Source organism: Bos indicus x Bos taurus, chromosome 21 (assembly GCF_003369695.1).
Source record: "Bos indicus x Bos taurus breed Angus x Brahman F1 hybrid chromosome 21, Bos_hybrid_MaternalHap_v2.0, whole genome shotgun sequence".
Classification (NCBI taxonomy): Eukaryota; Metazoa; Chordata; class Mammalia; order Artiodactyla; family Bovidae; genus Bos; species Bos indicus x Bos taurus.
The window spans coordinates 47,012,162-47,030,920 of record NC_040096.1 but is presented as its reverse complement, the minus strand read 5'-3'; the positions used below and the strand labels follow the sequence as shown (position 1 = coordinate 47,030,920).

The following is an 18,759-nucleotide window of genomic DNA, read 5'->3' as shown; positions in this document are numbered from 1 at the left end:
CTCAGAAGTATATGTGTGTGTGTCCTGACAGGAGGACAACATTCCAGAGAGAAGGAAAAGCTCAGGGAATTGAACACTGAAGAAACTGTTCTTTCACCAATCACAGTTAATCCTTGCATGATAGTGTTTGTGCTCTTCTTCTAGTTGGGCATTGGCTTTTCAGACTTAGAGGTGCTTGGGACTCCAGAACTTCCATGCTGTGATGAGAGAGATGGTGTATTTACCAAGGGGAGAGGATTGGAGCATCACCACTCATGTGTTGGCATGTTAATAAATGTGATTGGGAGCAGTGGAAGGGTTACTGGACAGATGATCAGATTGATAGGAGAACATAGTAATAGAAGTTAGTATCACTCCTCTATTTAAAATCCCTGCTTGTGCCAGAGCACTTATAAAAATGTAGCTCAATGCTCTGTGATGACCTGGAGGGAGGCTCAAGGGGAAGGGATATATGCATACATAATCCTGTTGTACATAAAGGAACACTGTTGTACAGTAGAAACTAAGACAACATTGTAAAGCAATTATACTCCATTTTTTAAAAAACGTAGTCACATATCTTACTTCCATTGAAATAAAATTTTGTTGTACTTTAGCCTTTTGCTATTAGCCTCTGTTACCTGTCATGTCCAAAGGTCCAAGTGTTTTATTTGAATCTTCATACTTGAGAAACCAATACGTTCAAGAAAATAGGAGCCAGTCTTTGCATAAGTGTTTATTGGACTTTTCTTTATCATCTTTCAGGTCTTGTAGAAATTTGCCTGATGCACCCTCTCGATGTGGTGAAAACCAGGTAAGGTTCTGCATGAACAAGTTTTATTGACTTTGGCTGATATCCAAATTAAGATCTGTCAGAACACTAAATGCTAGAACTTGTCCTAGGCCGGTAGCTTCTCCCAATAATGGCATTTATATTTACTTCTTAAAGAAAATACTATTTGACAGATAAAATGTGAGCAGTGAAAAGCATTTCTCGATAGAGGTCATCTGAAGGTATATAATATTTTACTGCCGTCACATGACAACCATAAGGAATGATTTGTGACTTAACTGGTGAGCAAAGGAAATTTATCAAAATGATGTAAAAACGTAACTCTGTCTAGTAAATTATGACAGCAGACTTCCACTTGGCATTGCATATAGCAGATTGCTATTTAATAGTTAGCATTTTGGTGTGAAACTCCAAAATTTCAAGTAAACTTCTTTAATGGTGCTTAAAGAATTTATTCCTACATCTGTTTGCCAGTGCAGAGTGCCATATTTCCTGGAAAATGCATTTGCTCTTAAAGGGAGATACAAATCAGGGCAATGTATTAAGTCTGTTTACCAAGAGAAAACAAAACTTGTGGGTTTTAATATGATTTGGAGCATTTTTTTAGAAAAAATTAAATCTGTGACTAAATTACTGAACTCTATTTTTTCAAATTAAAAGCTCTGCAACTGTAGTGAAAGTTTCCATTTATTTGCATTGTGTCAATTCCAACAACATGCCTAGGATGGAGCTTAATAGCAGAAGTACCATCCAACAGTGATGGTCAAGCAAACCCTTACGACCACAGTTAGGGAACACTTGATGAGTGAGGCTGGTCATTGAATGGACATGTTGCTTAATTTACCTGAAGAGGCAACCGAATCTAGGCTGGTGGCTGAAAGCAAGGGAAGGTGTCTGTGACATGCAAATAATATTACATTTCTGATAGAGAAGATGAGAATGTGGCCTCTTTCATAGTCAGCTTTTGCACCTATAACAAAATTACATAGACTGGAGGCTGTTTTGGAGGGTGGAAAGCTCAAGATCAAGATGCCAATTTGATTCTTGGTGAGAACCCTCTTCCTGATTTGTAGACACTCACATTCTTGCTGTATCCTTTCTTGGTGATGGAGAGAGGAAACACCCATGTCTTTCTTCTTGTAAGAACACAAATTTCATCATCATGGGATCCCCCATGACTTCATCTAAACCTATTTCCTCCCCACCCCCACCAAAGACCTCACCTCCAAATACAATCATACTGGGGGTTAGGGCCTCAATATGTGAATTCCGGGGGAGCCACAAACATTCAGTCTATAACAACCTCAAGTTACCAAACCCAAACACAGAAAGAAGGAAATCCAACTAATATTCAAATGTAAGGTATGTGTAGGCTCCCTGTTGACTCAGTGGTGAAGAATCCACCTGCCAATGCAGGAGACATAGGTTCAATCCCTGGGTCAGAAAGATCCACTGGAGAAGGAAGTGGCAACCCTCTCTGATATTTTTGCCTGGGAAATCCCATGGACAGAAGAGCTTGAGGGGGCGTGGGTGGCTACAGTCCATGGAGTCACAAAGAATCAGACACGACTGAGCAACTAAACAATAAGGTGTGTGCACTCCCTGGACCATCTTTTATATAGAGTTCAGAAACTGAAGCAAAACTTGTCCTTTCCTTCCTAATTTTTATATTAACCTTCTTTGAAAAGCCAGAGTATTGTTATTAAACTCTCTGAGGAATATATAGTCTTTTTCATTTAATGCTAATTTCCTAAATTAGCATTGTGTTCAAATGAGCAAGGAGAAGTAAGAATGATTTAAATGAGACATGATATTGACATTATGGTTACTCATTCATTCCTGCAAGCCTTCATTCATTCATTTAGCAAAGTATATTGAGCATCTGGTGCATGTGGGTTCTAGGTTAGCTCTGCCCTCAAAGAGCTCACAATTTGACGAGTTAATAGGAATCTCATCACAGTGAATTAAAAAATGTCATTTCATGGAACTGGATTTGACTAGGGTATTTATTGAAATGTACCAATTCATTAGAACTTTGTCTTCTTTTTATATAGATATTTTTATGGAAAGGGAATTCACTGATTTAAATTTGTCAAGTGCTCTTACCTAACTTCCAGGGACCCTGAAATAGAAGTCAGTGGGATAGTGGATGGTATTTGACCTACATGACAATAAAAACTATACTGAATACAGACTCACAATCATGAAATAAACTGAAAGCCCCAAACTCTTGGAGTTGACTGAATCAAAGTGGAATACACAAGATTGGAACCATGTGTCAGGGGGGCACTAACACACAAGTGACAGGGAGGGCACAGGACAGACTAAATTATTGCTGAAATCATCACTGTTATATTGCACAGGAGATGACTATGCTTCTGAATAAGACAGACTGTAAACTATAAAGGATAAAACGTGAAACCACAGAGCATTAGTGATTTTACCAGGTTACTTTCCTTGATGAGAGTCAAGGGCATTGGGTTCTAAGTTGTTGCAAGCATTGTCAAAGTGGGCATGGGTTACACCAGGCCAAACCTCACGGCTTCAGTTTTTTGTGGGCTGTTTTTGCCTCTCATAGGATATTATTGCTTGAAGAATGGTACAGTGAATTAATCTGAGCATGGAAAGGCCTCATTTTCCCCAATATCCCATGTGTTGTGAGTGAAGTCGCTGAGTTGTGTCTGACTCTTTGCGACCCCATAGACTGTAGCCTAACAGACTCCTCCGTCCGTGGGATTTTTCAGGCAAGGGTACTGGAGTGGGTTGCCATTTCCTTCTCCAGGGGATCTTCCTGACCCAGGGATCGAATCCAGGTCTCCTGCATAGTAGGCAGACGCTTTACCGTCTGGGATGTGGCAAAATCAATAAGTCTAGTTCTTTCTTTTTGGGTTCTGTTTGTACCTAATCCTTTTCTTTGTTGAATGAAAGATGACAGATTCTAAAAATGTATTTCCAAGTTCTTTCTTCACAGGAATTTTTTTCATTTTTTTTTTTTCACTCTGTAAATTACTGATTCTGTTACCCCTGGCTGGAGGGACGGGGGAGGTGGTAGTGTGACCTAAGCCCAAGGATCAGGACTACCTGGCGATAGCTGGAGAACCGGAGTATATCCGTCCAGTGGTAGCTGGTCTCAGAGGAGCCCCAACCACTGCCAGATTCCCTGTCTGAGGCAGACGGGGAGAGGGAAGGTCTTCTGGCTTCTCTCTTCTCTCTACTGTCTCCTATCAGTGCTCCTAGATGCTAAACCCATGGAAGCCTGGGAGGCCCAGCTCAGCAGAAGGTGGTCCCTCTGAATAATAGAGCAGAGGACAAGGGAAGAGTGAGAAATGGTCTGCAGACAAACATTCAGAACTGACACACTGTCATTTTAGTGGGATTTGAAGAAAGAGCTGACATAAACATGCATTTTCTTCTTTTAAATTGAGATGTAATTGACATATTAGTTTCAGGTGTACATAATGATTCAATGTTTGTATATTTTGCAAAATAATCACAATAAGTCTAGTTAACATCCATTACCACACACAGTCACAATTTTCTTTTTATTGTGATGAGAACTTTTGAGATCTACTCTCTTAGCATCTTTCAAATGTACAATATAGTGTCCAGTTCAGTTCAGTCACTCAGTCGTGTCCGATCTTTGCAACCCCATGAATTGCAGCACGCCAGGCCTCCCTGTCCATCACCAACTCCCAGAGTTCACTCAAACTCATGTCCATTGAGTCGGTGAGGCCATCCAGCCATCTCATCCTCTGTTGTCCCCTTCTCCTCCTGTCCCCAATCCCTCCCAGCATCAGGGTCTTTTCCAATGAGTCAGCTCTTCGCATCAGGTGGCCAAAGTACTGGAGTTTCAGCTTCAGGATCAGTCCTTCCAATGAACACCCAAGACTGATCTCCTTTAGAATGGACTGGTTGGATCTCCTTGCAGTCCAAGGGACTCTCAAGAATCTTCTCCAACACCACAGTTCAAAAGCATCAATTCTTTGATGCTCAGCTTTCTTCACAGTTCAACTCTCACATCCATACATGACCACTGGAAAAACCATAGCCTTGACTAGACGGACCTTTGTTCACAAAGTAGTATCTCTGCTTTTGAATATGCTATCTAGGTTGGTCCTAACTTTCCTTCCAAGGAGTAAGCGTCTTTTAATTTCATGGCTGCAGTCACCATCTGCAGTGATTTTGGAGCCCAAAAACCTGAAGTCTGACACTGTTTCCACTGTTTCCCCATCTATTTCCCATGAAGTGATGGGACCGGATGCCATGATCTTCATTTTCTGAATGTTGAGCTTTAAGCCAACTTTTTCACTCTCCACTTTCACTTTCATCAAGAGGCTTTTGAGTTCCTCTTCACTTTCTGCCATAAGGGTAGTGTCATCTGCATATCTGAGGTTATTGATATTTCTCCTGGCAATCTTGATTCCAGCTTGTGCTTCTTCAGCCCAGCCTTTCTCATGATGTACTCTGCATAGAAGTTAAATAAGCAGGGTGACAATATACAGCCTTGACGTACTCCTTTTCCTATTTGGAACCTGTCTGTTGTTCCATGTCCAGTTCGAACTGTTGCTTCCTGACCTGCATATAGGTTTCTCAAGAGGCAGGTCAGGTGGTCTGGTATTCCCATCTCTTTCAGAATTTCCCACAGTTTATTGTGATCCACACAGTCAAAGGCTTTGGCATAGTCAATAAAGCAGATAGATGTTTTTCTGGAACTCTCTTGCTTTTTCCATGATCCAGTGGATGTTGGCAATTTGATCTCTGGTTCCTCTGCCTTTTCTGAAACCAGCTTGAACATCAGGAAGTTCATGGTTCACATATTGTTGAAGCCTGGCTCGGAGAATTTTGAGCATTACTTTACTAGCGTGTGAGATGAGTGCAATTGTGCAGTAGTTTGAATATTCTTTGGCATTGCCTTTCTTTGGGAGTGGAGTGAAAACTGACCTTTTCCAGTCCTGTGGGCACTGCTGACTTTTCCAAATTTGCTGGCATATTGAGTGCAGCACTTTCACAGCATCATCTTTCAGGATTTGAAATAGCTCAACTGGAATTCCATCACCTCCACTAGCTTTGTTCATAGTGATGCTTTCTAAGGCCCACTTAACTTCACGTTCCAGGATGTCTGGCTCCAGGTGAGTGATCACACCATCATGATTATCTGGGTCGTGAAGCTCTTTTTTGTACAGTTCTTCTGTGTATTCTTGCCTCCTCTTCTTAATATCTTCTGCTTCTGTTACTAACCATACATTACATCCACAGGACTTATTTTATAATGGAAGTTTATACCTTGTGACTATCTTCATCCATTTTCCTCAACCCCCACCCCTAGCCTCTGGCAACTACCAATGTTGTACTCAGCATCTATGAGTTTGATTTTTTATTTTTTAGGTTCCACATATAAGCGAGATCATATAGCATTTGTCCATCCTGCCTGATTTGTTTCACCTAGCCTAATGTTCTCAAATTCCATTCGTGTTGTTGCAAGTGGCAGTTTCCTTTTTTTATGGCTGTGTAGCATTCCATTGTCCCATGGACGGAGGAGCCTGGAAGGTTGCAGTCCATGGGGTCACTGAGGGTCGGACACGACTGAGCGAACTTCACTTTCACTTTTCACTTTCATGCACTGGAGAAGGAAATGGCAACCCACTCCAGTGTTCTTGCCTGGAGAATCCCAGGGACGGGGGAACCTGGTGGGCTGCCGTCTATGGGGTCGCACAGAGTCAGACACGACTGAAGTGACTTAGAGCAGCAGCAGCAGCAGCATTCCATTGTATATATATATGATGTATCACATTTTCTCCATCCACTGTCCAGTCATCCACTGATGGACCCTTAGGTTGCAAGCATGCATTTTCAATTCTGTTATGTTTAACAGAAACAACGCTTTGCATTTTGAAAGATGATTAGAAATTGTAAGTTATAAATCCTTTATAGAAAGATTTTAGGCACTGTAGCACTTGGCTTTATGAGAAATCATTCATTTTCCTCCATATAAGTGTAGCTCTAGGGATAGACCTAATGTGAGCATAGGCTATCACATGAAAACAACCTTATTCTAAGTGTCCCCACCTGATCTGGCAGAGGAGATTTGGCTAAGATACTGTAAGCACAGCAGTTAAGTAGAATCAAGGTCTCCTTTGAGATTCTCCCCAGAGACATGCATGTACATTGTTTCATAGTTCTGTTTTTATACAAAGAACTTTGTGTACAATTGTTGTTGGACTCCCAGTTAAGAACCTGTAGCTACAAATGAGGAAAGACTTTATTTACTTGTATATTTACTTGTACTTTATTTACTAGGAAGACTAAAGGTAGTTTAGTTTCTGGCTTCTTATCCTCGAGATTTATATAAATAAAATAAAATAAGTAAAAATAAAATAATCAGTAATATCTCATACATTTCTCATGTTGTTTCTCAGTCTCTATCTCTCCCTCTTTTCCTTGAGCTTTCCTTTCCCTACATGGGCTTCATTTTTGGTGTGGCTTTTCTCACTTGGCACCAGCTGGCCTCACCAGCTTCAAGCTTACATGTTCCTTGGTGCTTGTTTGTATTCTCTCCGATACAGGATTACCTAGTATTTAAGAACTCTGGCTCTAGAGTTAGGTTGCCTGGGTTTAAATTCTGCTTCTTTATTATCCATGTAACATCAGTTACTTCCCTGTGCCTCAGTTTTTCATATCTTCACATAGAAACAGTAATAGTACCTACCTTACTGTAGGAAATAAATGACTATACATATGCATAGTCTTATATATAACATACATATTTATGTATATGGGGCTTCCCAGGTGGTGCTAGTGGTGCAGGAGACGTAAGAGATGTGGGTTCAATCCCTGGGTTGGAAAGTTCCCCTGGAGGAGGGCACGGCAACCCACTCCAGTATTCTTGACCGGAGAATCCCATGGACAGAGAAGCCTGGCAGACTACAGTCCATAGGGTCGCAAAGAGTCAGACACAACTAAAGCGACTTAGCACACACACATGCATATATGTATATTTATTTATATGAAATCATGGTGTTTAATACTGTGTCAGCAGAGGAAATGGGAACTGCAAAGACAAATGGAGTTTATAAGGTAGTCAGGGAAACACTATGGAGAATACAAAATGTGAGAGAGGGGAAATGTTTAATAGGGAGTCAGGAGGTTTCAGGTTTCCAAGTTGGAAGACTTGTGTTACGTGAGCACTGCATTTAAATCCTTCCTCAGAAGGGTGTTTGCAAGTGGAGAGTCCTCCTGGGTCTGAGGACAGGAGAGCATCAGTTTTATCTGTGAGTTCCTGTTGACGTTACTCTACACATCACCTTGGGTCTGTGCACTGACATCTTTAGGTAACCCCCGAGGGATGCACAGTGCCTGGCTTCCAGGAGGGGCCCAGTGAATGCTGTTGAACAAACAAATGAATGAGTGTTGGGAAACAATCAGAAACGAGAGCCCTATGAGTTCTGTGGCCAAATTGGAATGTCTAGAAGTGAATAATATGCAACTGTTTTCTTCATTGAAAAACTGATGATTTCATGAAAGAGATATGGGAAATAAGGGTCTGTTGAAATAAAAAGGGAGAGATTACTTGATAATGGTGGTGGGCAAAACGTTTCAAGCTTGTAGTGGAGGTTTGGAGATGGGACCGGATAACAAGGAGATGAGAGGGTTTCCAGGAGGCATGTCACGATGAGAGGTGGGTGGAGTGAGCCCGCGCACAGCACTGAAGGCGCCGCTGGAGGACGGGTGACAAGCTTTGAGATGACAAGTAATTTCTTGGACTTCACCTAGGACAGCGCTGGCTACTTGAAATAAAATACATTCTAAAAGCTATATTTTTTAAAGTAAAACATTTTATAAAATTAATTTTAACAGTATATCTCATCTAACTATATCTCATCTGGAGAAGGCAATGGCACCCCACTCCAGTAATCTTGCCTGGAAAACCCCATGGACGGAGGAGCCTGGTAGGCTGCAGTCCATGGGGTCGCTAAGAGTCGGACATGACTGAGCGACTTCACTTTCTCTTTTCACTTTCATGCATTGGAGAAGGAAATGGCAACCCACTCCGGTGTTCTTGCCTGGAGAATCCCAGGGACGGGGGAGCCTGGTGGGCTGCCATCTATGGGGTCGCACAGAGTCAGACGCAACTGAAGTGACTTAGCATAGCAACTATATTTTAATTGACCTCATATATCTAAAACATTATCATAGCAATCATGTTAGTCTCTGGAAAAATGATTGAAATGTTTTGCATTCTTTTTTTTATACTCAGTCCTTGAAATCTGATATCTGTTTTACACTTAGAATACATCTACTTATTGACAGTCACATTTCAAATGCTCAATAGCCATACATGGTTAGTGGTTATGGGATTAGACAGCACAAGCCTAGAGGGCAATGGGGAAAGGACTTCTTTATGGGGAAAGGGAGATGGTCCGGTGGTTCCTTAGTAAGAAAAATACTCTTGCTTAAAATAGGTTGACAGTTGCAAATAAGCAAGACCCTAGGTAGGAGGGAATTTTACTACATGTGCATTTGATGGTCTGTACTGGTGTGGAAAGAGTGATATTCAAAACCCCACAGATTTATCGAAGTTACACTCCACGGGGGTTTTAGCTTACATCCCCTTCACACTTTTATTCCCAGGAAGGGAAATGGCTCATTGTGCTTCAGGAAGACAGAATTACTGAGATGTTCATTCTATTTTGCCCAGAGTCATTTTTCATCGTTTTTGTTTTGTTTCATTTTTGAATGGGACATAAATCAGTTGCAAATGAACTGAATTGGCCATCCTATAAAGACTGATCTTTGCAAACATGTCCTGTCAAAGAGATGTGCGGCACATCTTTTGGGGGGTGCTGGGGAAGGCAGGGAGAAGTAGGGGTGAGGTGGCGTCCTCACAGTTTATTGCACAGGCACAGGTACAGGCTGCCGGTGAGTGGACAGGCCGATACACACCTCAGCTTTCATCTTCCTCACGTCAGGACTTAACTTGCACTGAGAAGTCTTATCATACTTCTCCTCAAACATATTAATCACTGTGTGAATTCTAAGGTCTCACATGGCTTGAAAATTTGGCAGCCATGTGTTGTTATATATGTGCTTATGGGGCTTTTACTCAAGCTGCTGAGATTGATTTACATTCTGTCTCTCTCTGAGGCTCCCAAACCTCAGACCCCCTGAATCCGAAACTCTGGGGGTGGGGCCTATGGATATTTATGTTTAACACCCTCCTGGGTGAATCTTAAGCCTGACTGGTCACTGGGTCACTTTGGGAACCATGGCTGAACACCCTACAGGCAGTTCTGTAAAAAAAGTCTTTATGTAAAGAATTCTTTTCGTGTGTGTGTGTGTGTGTGTGTGTGTGTTAACTATCTCATTAATCTGTGGTTCTCATTGGTTTTATTTCTGTAAACTGCTTTGTTAGCAATGACGGGAAGTGGAAGGGCAGTTTCCTTGAGGAGCTCATTCTGTGGTTTGTGAGAGTGATATGGGAATATATTATCTCCAGCCAGAGAAAACACACTCTGTCCTACTGAGAGAGGTTACAGGGGCAAAAAATCAGTGCCAGGCAACGGGAGGGGAGTGAGTGTCGGTTGTTACAGAGGGAAGGTGAGCGGCCCTGATGAGTAAAAATGATTTAGAGGTATAAGCCCACCATAAACTTTATTAAAAAGAGAAATCTGAGGACAGGCTCTGGTGAGAGGCTGCTTGGTGGGGAGCCCAGCGGAGAGCGAGGGACTGGGCTGGGGACCATCCACAGCCTCCCTTTACAGGGGGAGGGGAGAACAGCAGTGAACTTGAAAATGAACACTTAATTTAGAGGTTGGAGAGGGGACGTTGAGCAGCCACTGAGGCCAACAGAACAGCAGGGTGGAAACAAGGAATGAAATTTTTTTTCTCCCCAATAGATCCTTAAAAAAAAAGAAAAAGAAAGAAAAGAAAATCCTTTATAATTGGGAGAGAACAGTGGAAAAAATTCAAGATGGAGTTTAAAGTCAAGGCAGTAGAGTCTATAGATCTAAAAAAAATTATGGAGCAGCTGAGAGGGTTATTTCCATATGTTAATGATTTGTCCATGGTATAAAACATTAAGATCACATTCAGGGTTAGACCATGGTTATGCCTGATTTCTCACCATGCATAGAAATCTGGGGCTAGACCACTGTCATGGCTTGTTTCTAACCATGGAGAGAATGTGTCTGAAGTAAAGCAAGCAAGGAGTAGAACCACATTTTTATAAACTGTATTTTTGTTTCATCTTTGTCCTTTAGCTAAATCAATCAATGGCAACTTATAATAGCACAAAATGGTTACAGAATCCTGAAAGGATCCTGAAAGTTGTGAGTAACTTCAACTTTGCTTTTGAAGTTGCATGAGCATATCAGGATTTTTCTGGGATTTGTTTTATTTAATTGAAATGTCTTTCTGTACTTCCTGAGCCAAAGCCAGAAAGTCCTGGGTGGTGGGCACACCACAGATTCACATAGATGCAGTGTGTCATTTTTTCCATGCAGTCATCATTTGAGATTTTATTTATTGACATAATCAAATAAAAACTGTGCACAGGATGGATAATATATTTGGAATGGGTAGAGGTGACAATTAATTATGTTCTCCTTGGCATATCGTAGGGCGGTAGTGAATATGTGTTAAGGGAATAAATGCTTTAAAATGCCATTTCCCCCCACCTAATTGCTTTATTACAAATTAAATTTGTCATTGCCAGTGAGTTCAGGCAAACTTTAAAAGGTCCCATGTTTGTATAGTGATTTAATTAAAAAGACTAGTATAACCTAAGCTTGACCCTAAAACAAGAGAAAGTAGTCCTATTTTGTGCACTGGTAGGAATGCTACCTTACGTTCTAGACAGGTGTGGATTTCTGGAGAAAGACAGAAGGATGGGGGATGAGAGCCCGTAACCCCAGAAAGAAATTTCATTAATATTACTCTTGGGATTTTTACTTTGACAATGTTCTGCCTCTCTTTGGGAAACAAGGAACCCCATAAGCACATTATCTACACTGTGGAAAACTCAGGAGGGCCCTCGGTAAATAGATTTGCCCCTCCCTCATGTTCAGTAGTCCTTCCCACTGAACACAAATCCAAGCCATTGGTTAAGAGTTTCCTAATCCATAGTGAATGCTACATGCATGTGGGCCTTTGCTGCTACTGGACAGTTTTAATTATTTCTCCAGCAGCCCAATAATAATGAAGAGTAGATAGAAAGAGAGGCTGTCTAAGGACCCGGTGCTCTGAAACATTGAAGAAAAAATTTGTCTCAAAGATCTTATGTAGAATAATCTTGCTATCATAGGCTACAATTATTTTTCAGACTTATTGATAAGGGAAACAAATCCTTTCTTTAAAAAAAAAAAAAAATCCACAGAAATTCCCTAGGGGATAAGAGTCCACACTCCCAATGTAGGGGGCCCAGGTTCAATCCCTGGTCAGGGATCTAGATCCTGCATGCCACAAAAAGACCTGGTGCAACCAAATAAATAAATATATATATATATATAATAAATATAAATATATTTAAATAATAAATAAATATAAATATATATCAGAACAGATCAGTCGCTCAGTATTCTCTGACTATTTGCAACCCCATGAATCGCAGCACGCCAGGCCTCCCTGTCCATCACCAACTCCCGGAGTTCACTCAGACGCATGTTCATCGAGTCAGTGACGCCATCCAGCCATCTCATCCTCTGTCATCCCCTTCTCCTCCTGTCCCCAATCCCTCCCAGCATCAGGGTCTTTTCCAATGAGTCAACTCTTCACATGAGGTGGCCAAAGTACTGGAGTTTCAGCTTTAGCATCATTCCTTCCAAAGAAATCCCAGGGCTGATCTCCTTCAGAATGGACTGGTTGGATCTCCTTGCAGTCCAAGGGACTCTCAAGAGTCTTCTCCAACACCACAGTTCAAAAGCATCAATTCTTTGATGCTCAGCCTTCTTCACAGTCCAACTCTCACATCCATACATGACCACAGGAAAAACCATAGCCTTGACTAGACGGACCTTTGTTGGCAAAGTAATGTCTCTGCTTTTGAATATGCTATCTAGGTTGGTCATAACTTTCCTTCCAAGGAGTACGCGTCTTAATTTCATAGCTGCAGTCACCATCTGCAGTGATTTTGGAACCCCAAAAAATAAAGTCTGACACTGTTTCCACTGTTTCCCCATCTCTTTCCTATGAAGTGATGGGACCGGATGCCATGATCTTCGTTTTCTGAATGTTGAGCTTTAAGCCAATGGTAATGCATTTTGTAATCTTGAAATATTATTTCTAATTTCTTTTCTTTTATCTATTTTGTAAATGGAGGTCTTTTTTAAATCACTCGCCAGAGGAGCATACTATTTTTATGACTCACATTGTGGAAATTTTGTAAAATGTTTCATTTCCCCTTAATTTATGTTTTTGTCTAAAAAAAAAATACAGATTTGGTATCTGTTTAAAGTACAGTAGCTATTATACCTCAACTAATGACATGGGCTTAGTTAGAAGATTCTCCCTTAGCTAACACGTAAGGACACGTCTCTCTTCTTTCTGCTTACCTGCAAAGGCTTCTCCTTCTATGAGGAGCCCAAGGAGGATGAGGCAAAGTATCTTTGGATTCTTCATGCCTGTCAATGGGCTTTTTCAGACATTCTTTTTTTTTTTTTTTTTTAAGCTGAAAGGTTAAATTATTCTTAAATGGCTTTCTTATCTTTGTCATGGGAAAGTGAATTGCTTCTAAAGTGAGTATCAGCATGATGACTGCTTCCTCTGTTCACCTCCCCCATCCCACCCCTCAGTCCCCAACCAGGGTTTTATCTCAATAGCTTTAAAATTTTCAGCAACTTCATTAATCTACTTATTTAGCTAATACCTATGACAGGTTCCCCTGTCATAAGTATTAGTTAAATGAGATATTGCCTTAACCATGGTTTAGATTCCCATCTTGTATTATTAGAATATCATATGAGTATAAAGTATAGGACTAAAATAAACTGATTTGGGATTATTTCGATTTAAAAAACAAATGGGATTTTTAAAGTTTTTTTTTTTTTTAAATGCATTCATAAACTTTTCTCTATCATCTGTTTTAAGTACCGGTTTTGGGGGAAAGAGAGAATTTGGAACTAATAACCATGTCTATTTTCAGCAGCTATCCAACGGCTATGTGAGAAAAGCTCTAACTCTAAATTCAAGAAGTACAGTAAAATTCAGAATGTTTGCTGTTTATTTGACTATAGCACTTATTTTAAATGATTTCTGGTTAAACCCTAAGCAACATTAACAGTGAAAATAAAATTGTCTTATCAGGGATATTTGCTCCTCACCTGCATCTATAGTCTGTCATAGAGGACTGGAATATCCCTTAAAAGTCTTATGTCACGTAGAAAATATTTTAGTTACTTACTCGGGCTCTTCCTATATCACAAGAGAACCCTGAAAGCATTGAGAAGGAAGCTGCTTGAGAAGAGAAAGCACAACTGTGAGCTGACCCTTGAAACCTGGGGACCTGGCCATGGGAAAGCTCCTTTTGAGCTGAGCGTATAGTGGGAATGAAGAATGACATCAGAATTGCTGGGGTTGTAGCGCAGTTGAAAACTGTGGTTGTTGTGGACATGCTGGAAGATTGGTTTTCCTTTCCAAAAATAAAAAAAATCAAAAATTTCTTTAGAAAAACTTAAATTCAAGGCTGATAATGTAATATCAGAACTGTGAACCTTGACCAAAAATTGATAAAATTGTTTAAACATTCCTGGAAAATCAATTAATTCTCAAAATACTCTTATTGAGATGGCTAAAATAGCCTGTATTGCTTTTTATTTGCAGTCAGGGCACAGTTGAGATTTAGTTTTGACATAATGAAGAAGTTTGCAAGATGATAAATAGAGCTGTATATTCTCTGGATTCAACTCTACATAGTCTGGGCCAAGTTCCTACAGAATAAAATTTTCCCATTTGGGGGTTATTGAATAATATTTTCTCCAGTTTTGAGTACTGAATACGTTACATACTTTTATAGGAAAAACAATCCAAAATTAAGCTGAATATCCTCAATTTTTGGTAATCAAACTCTATCTGGGAAATGCATTTCTCTTTTTTATAAAATAGATACAATATGGCAAATGTCTATCGGATCTAATTGAGTACTGCTGAAGTTTCAAGGAAAAAGAGTCTTTAGAATTTAAACTTCTATATTTGTTTCCTTTTAAAGTCTGCAAAGTAACCAATATACCTAAAAAAAAATTTTTTTTCAGACGTCCTAAAGTGAGAACTGATTAGAATTCTGACTCATTTTCATCCTAAAAGGATAGATTGACAGAAACGATCCGCTGTAGACAGGCTTTAAGTGTCAGGCAAGAATGTGATTAACATTAGCTCAGAGAGACATCTAATCAAGCAGGAAGATGAATGCAGGAGCCCAGCATTTTAGTTCAACTCTGGTGGCTTGAGCAGCTGGAGTCAATGGAATGCTCTGGGACTTGTTTCTCACCTGGAGATTAACGCTATTCCCCTAAATGATCTTGGAGCCTTCTTCTAGTCTGATATTCTATGTTTCCAAAGTCAAGTCTTCATGGCTAAAAGTAGCGTGATCTTGGTACATGCCCAGCAGTGGGATTTCTCTATTCCTTGAACATGCCAAGCTTTCTCCTGTCTCAGAACCCGTGTGCCTGCTATCCCTTCTCCTGAAATGACTGGCTCTATCTCAGCCTTCAGACCTTGGCTCACTTGTCATCTCCACTCAGAGTCCTCCCTGGCCACCTCATCTAAAGCGGCCTCTTGTGTTTCTCTCGCTCTCATTGCCCCATTTATCTTTGCTCTAGTCTTCTGATCTCATCATGTTGATTTCTGTGTGTACTTGTTAACTGTCCAGCTCCCCGGAATGTAGGCTGAGACCTTCTTTTGCTTACTGATGTATGTATGCAGTGTCTAGAAGAGTGTTGGCACAAAGTAGGTGCTCGATAAGTACTTATTGAATGAAGGTAGTTTAAAAATTGATGCATGTATATTTTTAAATTATGTATTTGGAAAAATAAAACAAACAAAAACACTAAACCTGTCTTTTGCTCCAATCATGAGCCAATCTTCACACAAGGGCAATTCACGTACTTTATGGAATTCACATATTTCTTTTGGCCACATAACCTGGGCATTTTATACAGCATATGCTGTATTTTCTTCAGTGCTCAACTTGTGGTTTATAGCTTTATATCACAGAGAATTAAAAATGATTTTCATATATTTACTCTGTGTCAGTGAATTTTCCAGGACCTCTGCACCAGCTGCTCCTTTACTACTCTTACACCAAGAAAGTTTCATCTAGACCCAGGAGAGCTGTGTCTCCCTCAGTCCTGTCCATTCTTCTCTGCCAAGGTCCAAGGGTCTTTTTTCCTTTCCAATGCAGGGATGACCCCACCCACTAGAGTATAAAGAGGACTCTCACGGGTGATGAGAAGATTGGTGAGAATGATGCTAGTGATGGGTGGGCTTCTAGCAGCCAGCCTGGACACTCCTTAAGGAAATGTTTTTAGTGCAGACAATATCATATTTTTACTTGCACAGTTCAAGAGGCTAGTTTTTTTGTTTGTTTGTTTTGCTTATTTCTAATGAATAATGCCAGATGGAGTAGGGAGAGATTATTGCATTGCTCAGTAAATTGGCATACCTCTTCTTGAATTAAAAAAACATAGAAATCTCTTTTCTATCAGGATTTGCTAGGTATCTTAAGCTTTTTCTTTTTTTAAGCAAACAGGATTAATAGAGCAGTAGTGTCAAGCATGGCTCTAGCTCCATTTCAAAACAAAAATTATGTGTGACTTCCAAAAGTAATATTTTCTAGTCTCTTCTTCTGGAATCTGAGAGAGGCAGGGAAGGGGAAGGGGAGGGTGGAGGAAGAGGGAGAGGGAGAGGGAGAGATTTATTAAGAAAATGTTAATCATTGCTTCTGAAGTAATAATCTTGGAATACGTTTTGGCCCTTTGCTATGCTTGGTCCTAAGAATCTCACATTAGCACTTCTGCTTCCTTTTTATTAGTACATACTGAAAATTTGAGTAGATTATTTATTTGACTTCTTTTTAGTACAAAACAGAGAAACTTTTAGGTTAAATAGGAAAAGAAAAAAGAAAAAGAAATGACCTCGAAATTTATCCTCAGGTTGAAAAATTAGAAAAGAACTGTTGTTTTACATTTTGATTTCCCAGAGTGTGAGAAAACTGTCCCTGTCCAGATGCTTGCCAAGTTCTGAGAGAACATTTAAGAGTGTTTTTGGGTAGCACAGGGAGATAGTCGGGGTCTTGTATGCGTGTGTTCCAGGTTTCAAACTGTAACAAGGGAACAGGAGAAAAGAAGGAAGCATTCCCAAATCAAACATAACTCTCAGGAAATGAGCCAGAACACCTGTGAGAGGTCAGGGGTCAGAAAAGACAAACTCAGGGTTCGCTATTTTGATCACATTACACAAAAGAAAATGGTCCTAGATAGTGGACAGAAGAAAACCTGGAATTGTATGGAGATGTTAGGAACTAAGGATTCTGTCATTCTAAAACTCCTTTCTCCCATGACTCTATGATGTTTCAAAAAATATTTTCAGAATTGACACTGAAACTTTCTGGTGGTCTCTTGTTGCTTAAGCATCAGGTTGAGAAGTTATTTATCTCTTTCTCGTAACTCCCAGAGGCTCACTTCTGGGAACCCTTGGAGGCGGATTCTTTGGCCAGTGCTTACAAGGCTCTTGGCGGGGTGGGGGTCCAACAGTCAGAGATGGAGAGACATCAGAGCCCTGAATCATGGGCAGTTCACTTCTATGGGGAGAAAAGAGGTTTGCAAACGTTACTTCATGGGACCTCCTAGGGAAAAAGAGGGTGTTTTTTCCATTTCATTTCCCAGCTCCAAATTCTCCGAAATCTGCTTGATTTTTGCCAGGTGTCAAACTATAACCCTCCTTGTCAGCCGCAAATGACTAATGATTAGCCTAATGACTATGCAAAGTTTGAAGCTCACATTCACATTATAACTTACTGGCTACACTGTGTTTTCATAAATTGTGAAAAAAAAATTCTTGCCCCCAAAAGCCAATAAAAACAAAGTTTTAGAATCGAATTGCAATATTCATTTGCAGTTGTTGACCCCGTAGGTACTCAGGGAGAAACAAAGTGGGAGCTGGGGCAGCCCATCTTCAGGGCTGTTGTTGGCCAACTTGGCAAGTGATGCCAGTGCCCTTCTTCTGGGGAGAGTTAAGTGATGTCAGCACTGCTGGGCAGAGCAATATTTGACCCTTAAACTCCTTCATATACAGGCATCTGTTTTCCTCTTTTCACCATTTTTTGAAGGAAGCAGGAGGGCTGAAATATCTCATACATTTTTTTTTTCTTTTGCAAATTCCCCTACATAAAGTCGGGGCTTCCCTGGTAGCTCAGCTGGTAAAGAATCCGACTGCAATGCAGGAGACCCTGGTTCGATTCCTAGGTCTAGAAGGCACCCTGGAGAAGGGATAGGCTATCCGCTCCAATATTCATGGATTTCCCTGGTGGCTTAGATGGTAAAGAATCCGCCTACAATGCCGGAGGCATGGGTTTGATCCCTGGGTTGGGAAGATCCCCCTGGAGGAGGGCATGGCTACCCACTCCAGTATTCTTGCCTGGAGAATCCCAATGGAGAGAGGAGCCTGGCAGGCTACAGTCCATGGGGTTTCAAAGAGTCGGACACAACTGAAGTACTGAGCACAGCACTGCTGCTGCTGCTGCTAAGTCGCTTCAGTCATGTCCGACTCTGTGCGACCCCATAGATAGCAGCTCAACAGGCTCCCTCGTCCCTGGGATTCTCCAGGCAAGAATACTGGAGTGGGTTGCCATTTCCTTCTCCAGTGTATGAAAGTGAAAAGTGAAAGTGAAGTTGGTCAGTCGTGTCCAACTCTTTGTGACCCCGTGGACTGCAGCCTACCAGGCTCCTCCATCCATGGGATTTTCCAGGCAAGAGTACTGGAGTGGGGTGCCATTGGCCACA

General features: G+C 40.8%; 1 protein-coding gene across 2 annotated transcripts in view; it reads left to right on the top strand.

Annotated features, from left to right (window-relative positions):
• Positions 1–18,759, top strand: part of SLC25A21 (solute carrier family 25 member 21) — a 524,275-nt gene that overhangs the window by 310,802 nt on the left and 194,714 nt on the right. For both annotated transcript variants that reach the window (XM_027521916.1, XM_027521917.1), the window contains exon 2: positions 745–793. In XM_027521916.1, coding sequence (XP_027377717.1) covers positions 745–793 — 49 coding nt within the window. The remainder of the gene's footprint in view (positions 1–744; positions 794–18,759) is intronic.